Below are 12,857 nucleotides of genomic sequence, written 5' to 3'. Positions count from 1 at the left end.
CGTAGTATGTGAAATTTTAGATCTGGGATTTGATTATCTTCAGTGATAAATTTCCTGCAGGAGGATGGGGTTATATTAAGTTGCTTGAGCTTTTATTTATCTCTGTTGTGGAAGTTTCTATTTTTATCAGCTTTTCTGTCTCTACATTACCTTTTAATATTATCATGCTTACTGAAAACTGAATTAAAGTATGTGTTAACGTGGCTTTAATTTTTATTATTGCTGTGTACATACTATATTCTTATAGGGTAGTAACGTAGTTGGTTTGTTTCAGTAGGTCAAGTGTAAAAAGGAAGAATATAGTTTGGAAAGTGCAGTTTGGTTTGACTTGATGAAGTTTTCTTTTATAGTTGGATGAACATTCTTTGTCCTGTCACCTGTTCCTTGCTGACTTTCTGCTTAGTTGTGGGGCTTTTGTGTGTGTTGGTTTTTGTTTTGGTGTGGAGTGTGTGGTTTGTATTTCTCTTAATACTTTTTTTTCTAGTTTTTTTTTGGTTTGGTGTATTTTAGCAGTTATCTCTGCATTTGCCTTTTTAAGCTATAAGCTTTCTTACCGTCTTTAGATATGTTTCAAGCTGTTACCTATCTATACGTAGCTCCTACGGACTTTGAGAACTTCTAATGTGAAGTAAGTAATAAAGAACAGTAGTTTCTGGGGCCAAGAGAAGGAGGCCATGCATTTCTCTTTGTCAGGAGCATTAAAAGTCTGGCAGTCTGCTCCGACTACCTTCCACCACCCCACCCCACCCCGCCCAGTACATGTAATGACCCCTGTTATCACAGTGCAGCCTTGTGCTGCTTCCCAGATCTTCCTGTTGCAGGAGGGACAACACATTGCCTGGCAAATGAGTGATTTGTCTTTAGTATTGAGTAGTATGTGCCTTTGCTAACACAGTCCTGGTGCACACAGAACTTTGAGGCATGTCGGGGTGCAGGTGCACCAAACTGCAGGGAAGAACTGTATTATCAGCCCTTGCCCTGATGGCAGGTGGCATGAATACTTGTATATGGTGGTAGTTATAGTGCCTGCATGCCAGGGTACTTGGTCTTCCTTCCTTAGCCTTCCTTGGTGCCTGCGTGCCCCTGGGGCACCTTAAACCACTTCCAAAGAATTAACTTCAGTGAGCAGCAGCTTGTGTGCAGCTAGGGTCATACAGTGCTGCTGTATGGCAGAACGTCCAGAACTTCCACCTGCCAACTTGATGCAGACCAGCGAGAAGCATCTGTGCTGGGGGTTGGGTCAGCAGGATTTCCTGTGCCCCTACTTGCTCAAGGGGCAGTATGTTACCTAAGTGAGTCTCACAACGTTAGTGTAGTGATCCTATGGGAAGTATAATCCATATTCTATTATTCCAAAAACACAAAAAGTCAGACTAAAAGGTATTTCATAACTGTATGTCTTATGAAGATTAAGGGAAAAGTACCTGGAGAATATAGTAAAGTGGCAGCACCCTAACATTGCCGTATTTTTAGTATTGTTCGGTTTATTTTGGCCATATTGTTGTGACTCTTCAGCAGAGACATTTTACTTCAAACTTCCGAGAGGGAGAAGTGCACAGGAACCTAGTACACAAAAGCACAAGCATTTCTGGATGTTCTTCAAGTAAGGCAGGGATTATTGTGTGCAAAATGAGTAATTGTAATAGGGGCTTGCTCTTGTAGCCCTGTGTGGTAAGGAGCTATAGATAAATTGGCCTGTTTTGTATTTAAGAAGTTCTAGTCAAGGAACTGAAGTAGTTACACAAAGTACTTCCAGACGGAAGGATCCAATTTTCTGCATACTAGGCAAATGTGATAGTTGCTTGAAGAACTTGAATTTGTGTTTTATTGAAGCTTCTACCTTGTGCTCATTGTTTGAAAGAAATGTTAATTTAGAAAGTGCCAAGCAGTGCTGGAAAAAGTACACTGCTAACTAAGAATCAAAGGGCTCAGATCCAGAATTAGAATTTGGTCAGTGGTTCCAAGATTTCACTGAAGTGTCTTGAGGTCCTGGTATGGAATTAGTTGATTCTAGCTGGTTGATTCATGGTGGAGTGAAGATTCAGTGAAAGCCAGTATGTTTCTGTTCCTCATTCAGAAAGAAATACCTTTTTCTGTACTGTTTGTCAAAATACTACTGAGAATTTGCACAAGATCAGGAACTCATGTTGATTGTGTCTGGCACTGGTGGTTGGTGGTTTTTTGGTGTTTTTTTTTGTTTCTACTGGTCTTTGGTCCCCAAAGTCTTTGGTAGTGACTCTGCATTTGTAGCTGATTATAATCCATGCAAGTCATTGCTGTTTTCTTCATGGGGATCTGTGACCAAATCAAATGACACTTTGTACTGACATTATGAATAAGAACAAAGAGGATATTGGTCATCATGACTCTTGAGCTATTCATAAAAATGTACTGTGGCTGTGTTTCCCCAAAGCTTTTGTACTGTTCTGGACAGTAAGTTTTTAATTAATTTTATGGTAGTCTTTACTGTTTGTTCAGTGTATTTTTGGGATAGTGTTTGACCCAAGCTGAGACAAGAATATCCCTGGATTCTGCTGTGGAAGGGAGTCAGGCTTAGGTGTCCTGTTAGACACCTGTCAGATTCCAATACTCTCCAGCTAGGTTCTTTTTAAATATTCCACATGTGGAGGTTATAATGTTTAATATTAAACTTACTATTTGAAGACAGTTGATGTTGAAGAGGATTTCTGATTTAACAGAGCAATACAAAATATACTGAAATCACAATACAAATGCAAGTTAAACTTGGCACAATATAGCAACTGCAACATACAGTTCCAACAAATACCAATGTGATCCGCATTACTGGTTGCTAGAATATGCTTGCTGTCATGATGTTGGGCATCCCCAGTCACCAGGAAGGAGCATGTGGGTTGAAGCCGGCTCAAGCCTGATGATCTCTTTGGAATTCAGTTGTTAGTTAGTTTCTGTACTCTGTTAGGCTGAGCCATGTATTCAGTCCCCTGTCGTGGTTTAGCTAACTCGGGGAGACATTCACTTTGTTTAATGAGCTCAGGGAGAACCATTTACACCACTAGTTGATTCAGTCAACTGTAATATACTCAGTTGATCCGCTGAACTGACATAGCTGTTTATCTAAAACAAAGACCACTCTGTGGTCCCCTTTGTGCTGAAATAAAGTCAGCTTCTTTGCAACAGCTGCGGTCAGTTGCACCCTGCATTATTCCCTGAGCTTCATGGGCACATTGCCCTTGCTTGTCTTCACCAAGCTGCCTTCCATTTGGGGGTTTTATAGGTCAGTCACTGTAGTGGAATGATCATCGCATACAGCCGTGGGTGAATTTGCAGAAAAACTCAGACTCCCTGAAGATAGCAGACTCTGCTTAGTTGTGCTGGTTTTGGCTGGGGTAGAGTTAATTTTCTTCATAGCAGCTACTGTGAGGCTATGTTTTGGATTTGTGCTGAGAACAGTGCTGATAACACAGGGGTGTTTTTGTTACTGCTGGGCAGTGCTTACACAGAGCCAAGGCCTTTTCTGCATCTCACAGCACCCCACCAGCGGGTTGGCTGGGGAGGGGGACACACACGACACAGCTGGGACAGCTGACCCCGACTGCCAAAGCGATATTCCCTACCATATGACATCGTGCTCAGCATATAGACCTGGGGGAAGGAGGAGGAAGGGAGGACATTTGGAATGATGGTGTTTGCGTGCCCAAGTAACCATTACGTGTGATGGAGCCCGGCTTTCCTGGGGATGGCTGAACACCTGCCTGCCCATGGGCAGCTGTGAATGAGCTCCTTGTTTTGCTTTACTTGTCTGCATGGCTCTTGCTGTATGTATTAAACTGTCCTTATTTCAATAGATGAGTTTTCTCACATTTACCCTTCCAGTCCTCTCCCCTGTCCCACCGTGGGGTGGTGGTGGGGAGTGAATGAGTGGCTGTGTGGAGCTTAGTTGCTGGCTGGGGTTAAACCATGATGTTGGACGTTTTTATTCTTTGGGTATGGTGAATCTGCTTACCAGCATTTTTAGTTTGCTTTTTACTGTACGGTATGCATGGCATGAAGAGGTAGGAAGATACTGCATAGCGTGTCTGTGCTTCAGGTTGGCATAAATGCTGGCTTAAGTATTTTATGCATCATATAAAACACTTTCAATTTCACATCTAATGCATTTCTGAGCACAAAGGCATTTATTAAATTGAAGGGGAGAAACAGACTGGAAGTTCAAATTACTCAGTGTAGTTCAGGTTTTGTAATTGGATATACAGGGCATGCAGTGAAAACTGACTCACTGTTGCAGTGTGGTGACAGTCATTTCGCATCTCCAGCTATGCTGCTCTGAACAGCTCTGCTGTTGATCACTTATATTGCTGTTTACTAATCATTGTGGTGTTAAGCAGAAGGGTAGTATAGCAAGCAAATTATTTAATTATTCCAGTGTTAGGATTTTTTCAGTATTCATCTTAAAAGGATACATAGGTCAAAATTGTTGCTGTGACTTTTCATTGTTATGGGAGTGGTGATGTTCCCGTGTGTAATGCAGCTTTCAATAGTACGTTTTAAATATTGCAAGTTCTGGAACTTTCAAGTTGATAAATGCTAGTTTATAGCAGTTCAGTACTAATTCTGCTCCCTACTGTATCTCCACAAAGTGGGAAAAAGTATAAATGTATTCATATATATACTCTTGTAATGCAGCAATGTGTACAAATTTAACATTGTTTAGACAGCTTTGTTATAATACAAGCTGACTGGCAGATGTTATATTTTGTAATCTCTGTTTTGATTTGCATGCAGGGTTTTTCTAAGTGATTTTCCACTTAGTAAAAAAAATAAATCCAACTTTTATGTGCTTCATGGGAGTCTCTTTTTCCGCACAGTGGTGAATTTCAGCCCTACTTGACTAAGGGGCAGAATTCTCACAATTCTCATCCCAGTAACTGGGTAGAAAAGGAAAACTCGGATCAGTGTGAACCACCACTGTACCCTCCAGGTACAGTCCTCTGAGGTGGAAAGTCTATCACATAGTCATCAGGCTCTGAATGCAGACAGTGCCAGGCGTAAGTGCCTGCCTGGCTGCTGCTCAGGTGGGTGGGCAGATACAAACAAAACTCATAATAGCTTAGGAAACAGGTAGCAGCAGACTGGAGCTGTGGCGTTAAGGGACCAAGGATAAGGCTTAAGATAGTGCATTAGGGAACACGGGGCAGGCAGGGAAGTTGCTAGGACCTGTCTGGGTGCCTGTGGGTTATGTGGGACTAGTCATTAGGAAGTGGGGCTTTAACCCTGTTTATAGAGAAATCGGTTCACTCTTGTCATTGGAGGCTGCGCTGCCAACTCCATAGGCTTCTATGATATGTATAATTTCTTTTAAATAGCACCATCCAAATCCCTCCAAAAACCAAAGATACAGAACAGAAAGATACAAAAAACAGAAACAAACTTGAACTTTCACTTTTCTTTGACCAGAAACACTTTGTCCCCAATTCTCCCCCTTCTCACCCCCATTAGTATGGGGAAGGGGAAGGGCTGAAGTATTTGTGAGAAGAGGGTCAAATACATAACCTTTAGTTTAAGGTTGGCTTTGTATGATGCGATTACAGGCCAAGTGGTATCATGAAATTGTTCAAAGTGTGAAAATTCCTATGATTACATTGGTTACAAAAAGTACAAATTTTTAAAGGGTAGAGGGTTTTCTTCAGCAGAAGAGAGGATTAAATTAGGACAAGTGTACCTTCTTGAACATGAGGAAGGCCTGAAACTGATTTTGGAGATGTGATGTCTCTGTCCTCCACTGTCACTACATAAATGAAAATTATGACATGTCAGTTAGCTTTATTTCCTTGCTTTTCAGTTCAGTAAATAAGAAGGCTGTAGGGAAGAGGCGCTGGGGAGCTGAGCATTTGGAAATACTCCACATGAGACAGTCTGAAGGGTAATTGAGATAGGAAAGGACAGGACAGCAGTGACACTCACAAGCCAAAGATGAGGTATTTTTTCCTCCTTTGTTTGTTCTATTAGTGTAATACTTATTATAAAAAAAATAAATCTAAGTGCAGTTAAGTGTATTTTTAGTGGAGGAAACAATCTTAATTATAGCATGTGGGCTGGGACTATAATGTTTAAGCGAAATGTAGTGTCTTCTGTCCTGTGAATGAGCCTATCATTTAAAAAAAAAAACCAAAACCAAAACAAAACAAGATAAGGCCAAATGTGCATGGTTGTTCTGAACTGCAGAAGTATGACTGAACACGGTTCAGGTGGGGACTATTAATACCCCAAAATATCTAGCAGCTATAGTGTTTGACTGAAATTTGCAGTGTGGCCCTTTCAGTTGCATCCTTTCTGTATTGCATTCCTACAAGGACACTTGAAAGTTACTGCTTTTTTTTTAAATGATATTTTTTTATTTAGATATTGCAGTTTCTTGCCTTCCAGGCTTGTTTACCTGACATATCTGGCTTAGGTCACTTGGAGATAGAAATTTTTGGATTACTGATTTTATTTCATTACTTACAGCATCTCATATTTAAAACCTCTAATGCTGTTTTGTTATGTGGCATTACTCAGTTTCCTGTCACTTACCTTCTCCGTTTATTTGCACAGTCTGTAATAGTTCTGAGTTAAAATTACAAACCTAAAGTGAATTTCATAAATAATAGCAACTTCGGAAACAGTCACACTTGTTATAAACATAGACCTGTGAAAACTGATTTATAATAATTTTCACACTAGAGGGCACTAAGATCTCATGAAATTTAAGTCCAAAACAATTTTTACTCTCCCTCTAACACTGAGGTATTGGGTAGTCTTACTGTTGTTGTAGTGGATGCCAAAGCTTTCAATTTCTTTTGCAGTATTTTCTCTGTAGAAATGAGGAGTAATAGTATTCTTTCAAGAATAAACCTAGTGTGTGGAGTTTTTCCTTGTGTGGTTTGTTTTGCAGTTTGTTTTTTGGTGGTGTTTTGGGGTTTTTTGCTAAACAATAATTTGGGTAATTTGTGGAGAAAAGCCTAAGTTCTGCTTGTACTCTTAAATTGCTTTTAATGTGGTAATTTTCTCTTGAAGCTGGTGAATAGACATATAAGAGGAAATCATTGAATAACTTCTTATAAAAGTTACTGATAGTTAACATATGCACTATATTTTTTAAAAGTTGGTAATCAGGAAAAGAATCATATGTGTACTAATGTGCAGGCCTAACTTTAAGTTAGGGTTAATGCATACATTTACATATTGATACCTGGTATATGGAAAATAGCAGGGGAAAGCATATGAAAATCTATACTGCCAGTAAGTATTGGATTGCAATGGAACCTTCAGTTCTTTATGTCATTTTAAAGCTGGTAATTTCAGAATATATGTTTGAACTTAAATTTTGGACCTCAAAGAAGTGTAGCCATTTTGGAAGTAATATTTTTTTTTTTTGTCACAGATTTTAGATACTGAATTTTACTTAAAACTTGAAAAAAATGGTTTGTGACGACTTTTTGCTCTTTGTAGGAATGGTTATTCAGTTGCCTTGGAGATGATCCTGCTGCTGTAAATGTAGGGGTGAAGATTAATGGTGTGGGCAGTATGGACCTAATGAACGGACAGTCAAGCAGTGTTAATATTGCAGCTACTGCTTCAGAGGTAAGGATTACAAAACTCAGTTAATGCATACTTAAGACTCTAAGTACTCACGTTATTTAAAATGCACCGAAATGTAAGTTTTTCTTTTAACAGATCTAGTGCGGCAGGTTCTTGTTTTGTGTGTTGGTTTCATATGCCTCAGTTCAGATGTGAATAACTTAAAAGTTCTGACCTTTGCATACCAAAATAAAGCGTGAGCTAGCTTTTACAGCCTTGCCATTGCCAAAGCTGCCTTTTTTTGTACTCTCTTCCATCGCATTTAGACAAGGCAGCTTTTCTTTTAAGTTTTTACAATAATAGACGCTCTTAATGCGATAAGCTGGGCTGGCAAAGCCTGTGGGAAATGTTCTTTTCTTTGACAGGTGTGCCTGTGTGTTGAGGGGCGGTCTGACACAGTAGCAAGGTTGTTCCCGTTGTCTCTCGGACTGTGCTGAAGCAGTGGTATGGGTCCCCTCTGGCCCACCAAAGCTGCTGCCTTCCAGAAGTGAGCAGCTTGTGAGTTAAGAGAATGTGTAACAGCCGAGCAATGGGGATTGGTCTCCTATGCTCATGCCTCTTATTTTGAAGTTAATCTGGTTAACCATTTTTCATCTTACTTCTTAAAGAAAAAGAAGGGGCAGGGTGAAGTTGGTACCAGAGTTTTTGAGCTCTTTTTGCTAGGATCATGTGAGGAGCTGTTGAGAGTTGTGACTGATTCCTAAATTCTTAGCAATGTTGGAGAGTTTGCAGGACCTCTTTGGTTTGGAGGGTTTTTTTTCCAGAACTCTTGCAGATCACTCCCTCTTCAAGGTTTTGTTGGGTTTGGGTTGGTTTTTTTTCCTGTTAATGCCTCATAGTACTGAGGTGAAGGGAACTGAAAATCTGCCTTCAGTGTATGTTGAGTGATCTTCCCAGATGCATTGTGTGTTGTCATTAGGGTGACTGAATATATGCTTTGGCTTGTACAGATGTACAATGAGAGACAGTTACTTTATTGCTGATGCATATTATTTTTATTGCTTTTGTTACAGTGTGAAACATGTTTTTTTTAGCAAGGTGGATTTCAGTTTGTCTTTTTAATAAAAAAAAAAAAAGACATGGTATTCAAGAACCCTACAAAGGTGGTAGTGATGAGGGCCACAACGTCCTGAACACAGTTGCCTTTGTAAATGAATCTTTGAACCTTACCAAAGATAGTTGTTTTACTTACGTATTTACACAAGTATTTCAATAGCAGAGCTGCATGTGTGCTGTGCACTTGCATGTGCATATGGAAATGGAAAGTACCACAAACAAGGTGAAAGGAAGATTGGAGTGTTGTGTTATCAAAAGGGTAAAAATAATTTCCAGCACAATTTCACAAGCATTGTCAAGATTTAAACAAGAAAGCTGACATCACAAGACTATTATTTGTTTTTATACAGATGCTTGTACTTCCCTTATTGATTGTTGTATTATGAATCATTGACTGACCATTTGTTGGCACACAACTGAAAAGATTTCTTGGAAGAAAGCTCTCTTTTTTTTTTTCTTTTCTTTTCTTTTTTTTACTCAGCAAGATAGTCTTGAATGTTTACATGATGTCTGATAAATTCGAGTAAAAGTGGTATTTTTTTGTTTCTTTCTTGACTGGGAGGAGGAAGGACTCGTAACTGAAATGTTTCACTATGTTGATTGCTGAAAATGCCAGCCTGGTTTGGAGATTTTGGTGGGTGGTGTTTTCAAAATCAGGTTTTTCAGAGAGAGATGGTACTGTTAGAAGAACTGAACTAAACCAGACATGATTATCAAATTAGCATGTATGTTATTTATATGTCTTCATAACAAAAGTGCTTAAAAATGGACAAGAGTTTATTTCAGCTGGCTGAATTCTTAAGGAGTTTGAGTGTTCTTGTTTCGGTGAGTGGGAAGCTGAAGGCAAAATACATAGTGTAGCCCTAAAATACTGCCTTGGGTAGCTTTTTAGGAGAAGACATTAGCACAGTAGAACTATTAACATCAGTGACCACGTGCTGTCTTTCCTCCTGCGTTGGCATCAGCAGACATGATGCAGATGTTAGTTGAAAAGTGCAGTCTAACAGTGCTGAAATCTGGCTTCCACCAGAAGCGATCTGGTGAAGCAGTCACTCCTGAAGGTGTTCTGGTTGTGATCCATACCCATGGTTTTGAAAACTTTCAACATTAGCAGTAAAATTACACAGACTGTCAGCAACTGCCTTTATGTGGGCAAAAGTCTAATCTTTTCAGCTTTCTGAGAGCCATCCCCAGTGACGGTGATGAGGATAGAGCTTGAGGATACATTGGTGATCGACATAAAGACTAGGCAGGTCTTTGTCTTCAGTGTGTTCTGCCATAGCTGAGCTGGAGCTCCCAGCCATGGTGAGAACAAGCTCTGTGCACCAATACTCATTTTCTTTCTCTCAAGTCTCCGAACAAAGCATTCGCAGGACTGTTACGGGAGCTCTGTTGGCACTTAGGTCAAGGCTATGCTCTTGCTGAAGCATGCAGGTGCCACTCTGTGCTTCAGGTAAATGTACTGTTTGATGAAGAAGCAAACATCTGAATTTGGTGCAGTCACTGGCTGTAGTATCTGTGGTTCTTCATGATTTTTCCCACATGTCTTGTCTTATTTTTTACTTTTTAGTTGAGAGTTTGCTTTGTACCAGGTTTCTGAAAGTGAGAAGAAACCAAGCAAGAAACATGCATAGCCTTTCGGGTCTTCAGAGGAAAGCGTGGGGCAGCAAAGTCATTGCATGCTGTATGAATATTTCTGGAATAGGTGTGCCTGTGGTTCAGGTGTGAAGCATACATCTAGATGTGACATCTCAGTCTCCGTTGGGTAAAACCCTTCTTGCTTGTGATGGTGGACCAGAATCTAGTTTTGCATCCATCCAGAGGAAGTGATTACACCTAACACAGTTACATTGTTTTCATTTGTTTCATGTGAAAACAATACATGAAACATACGAAACCAGTATGTAGTGTTAATTTCATACAAAGTGTTATTTTTTTGAGTCCTATTTGTGTTCTGCAGGGAATCTAAATCTTTATGTTGCAGATAAAGATTCAGAGAATAATATTCTAAGATCCAGTATTTGCAAATGTGAATTACTAGCATTTACCAAAAAAAGCAACTAAAATGGTTTATACCAAGTGTCTTCAACAGGAACAGATCTGTAGCTCACAATGTAATTTTTAAGTTTTAATACTTCTGAGAGAAACAGGAAGAGATAGATACTGTTCTTTGTTAACTATTCCTTTGGGATTGACCTTGACTTTTTCCTCACCGTAGTGGTATTTTTCCTGTTTCAAATTCAGTGTGATTGTATTGTTATTATTAACTTTCCCATCAACAAAATCAGAATTGAATTATGTGTTGAAATGTAACTGTTCTGTTTTGAGGAACACCTCTGAAATCCATTGAAGTAAATTTGAGAGTCTCTGGTTTTAGCTGTCTTTGTCAGGAGAAGGTATGTCCTCCGAGTGACTTTTAATGGATAATTTGCCCGATCGAAAAATTGTGTGAACAGTGATGTTTGAACAGAAATTTTGCTTTTGGGAGTGCAGAAACAGAAGAGGAGAGAACCAAAATGTCATTACTGGTTCTGTTTGTTTCTGCAGAAGAGTAGCAGCTCTGAATCCTTGAGTGACAAAGGTTCAGCTGAACTGAAGAAGAGCTTTGATGCAGTGGTATTTGATGTCCTAAAGGTTACACCAGAAGAATATGCGGTAAGCAATTCCAGTAATTTTTTACTCTGTGTGTGAATCTTCTTGGCAACTTTTCCTCTGCTTCTCCATTTTTCTATGTTTTTAGCCTAACTTCTGTCATCCATGGATTTCAAAAATGGATCTTGCGCTGTAGTTCTTCATTGTCTATGTTCTGTTTAATGCTATGTGATCTTTTTTGAGCTATGCCATCCAGGCATTTTTCACACTGTTATATGTAACATAGACCAAAGATTCTTAAATCCATATGATGAAGCTTAATTCTGACATGTGTATTTTAGTTGCAAGAATGTATTAGATCTCTACTTGTTTTTTTCTGGGGGTGTTCTAGTTGTTCACTCTGTTAATTCTTACATCTAGGAAGTTTTTTCTTCTTTTGGGTGCAATGGTACAGAAAAATGAGTTGCATATCCTGCAGAACCAAAAACAAATGAGTAAAGGTGTTTAACCAAAACATTAAGTGATTATTTATTTTTACGCTACTTTTAGAGGTTAAGATGACAGATGGTCCTTCTAAGTGATTCAGATATGTTACTAGAAAGATTGCTAGCAAGCTATAATTCAAGTTACGAGATTTGTGATGAATTGTCCTGGGGAGATGATCAATACGTGGTAGAATGCATCACAAAATATTCCCATTAAGTTTGTTCTATTTTTTAATCATTAACTTTTTCAGTGAATTGTTAATGGATAAATTGATTTTAATGAGGACACTGAAAATTTAAAGCATCTGGAGTATGAAGTGGAGTATGAACTTACACATTAAATTCTTCTTGAATAGTTAATGGGATTTATTTCTGACTGAGGTTCAGGCCTCTTACTGGTTCTGTTGTCAGGAACAGCTGGGCAATGAATCACGACTTTTCATGGGAAGATGTTTTTGAGGCTGGCTATTCTTTCAATTTTATCCTAACGATTTCTGTGCATAAAGGAAATATAAATGGTTAGGAGTTTGGGGCTAGGGGCATGAATTGAAGCAGAGTTAAGCACATAGGCCAGAAGGAATTCCTTTGAATGGCTCGGCTTTTTAGCCAGTTGTGGATGCTGTTGAGGAGCAGAGTAGATCACTTAGTCTCAGTGGAGTTGCCGTCACTCACTTGGACAGCAAAATACACAAAGGTGCTTGGTCTTGTATCGCATTTCATAACCCTTTTTCTCTGCTGTCCTCTGCTGTCTAATCCTTCATCTTTCATGTGTAGAAATCTTTTACTTTCGTGGGTGTTGCCTACTTAAACCTTGGTTAGATAAAAATCTTGATTAAAATCTGGTGTTTTTACTGTTTTCATATTATGCTTCAAACTGTGTGGAGTTCCACTCACAAAGAGGAATCATTTAGTTAAACATCTCACATTAGGATTACAAATGTGTGGTTGTATTTTTGGTTTATACTACCTGGTATAATTTTGCAGTTTTCTCAATTCCCCAAAAGAAAGCACCTTTACTCTTAGCCTTCTCCCTTTTAAAGTATCCGGTTCTTCAAATTGGGCTTCATTTACTGTAAATGGACTAAAGTGGCTTACAGATAGAATTCTGAACAATTGAGCAAAATT

The 12,857-nt window shown here is 39.1% G+C and overlaps 1 protein-coding gene across 8 annotated transcripts in view; it reads left to right on the top strand.

The window, feature by feature from the left end:
* The window catches only part of RALGPS2 (Ral GEF with PH domain and SH3 binding motif 2), a 135,938-nt gene that overhangs the window by 20,001 nt on the left and 103,080 nt on the right, over nucleotides 1–12,857 (top strand). For all 8 annotated transcript variants that reach the window (XM_080406590.1, XM_080406592.1, XM_080406589.1 and 5 more), the window contains 2 exons: nucleotides 7,471–7,602; nucleotides 11,203–11,310. In XM_080406590.1, the coding sequence (XP_080262716.1) occupies nucleotides 7,546–7,602; nucleotides 11,203–11,310 (165 nt within the window). In that variant the 5' untranslated portion in view covers nucleotides 7,471–7,545. The remainder of the gene's footprint in view (nucleotides 1–7,470; nucleotides 7,603–11,202; nucleotides 11,311–12,857) is intronic.

The sequence above is a fragment of the Falco punctatus genome (genome assembly GCF_963210335.1).
Source record: "Falco punctatus genome assembly, chromosome: 11".
NCBI lineage: Eukaryota > Metazoa > Chordata > Aves > Falconiformes > Falconidae > Falco > Falco punctatus.
This window is presented reverse-complemented; position numbering and strand designations above follow the sequence as displayed.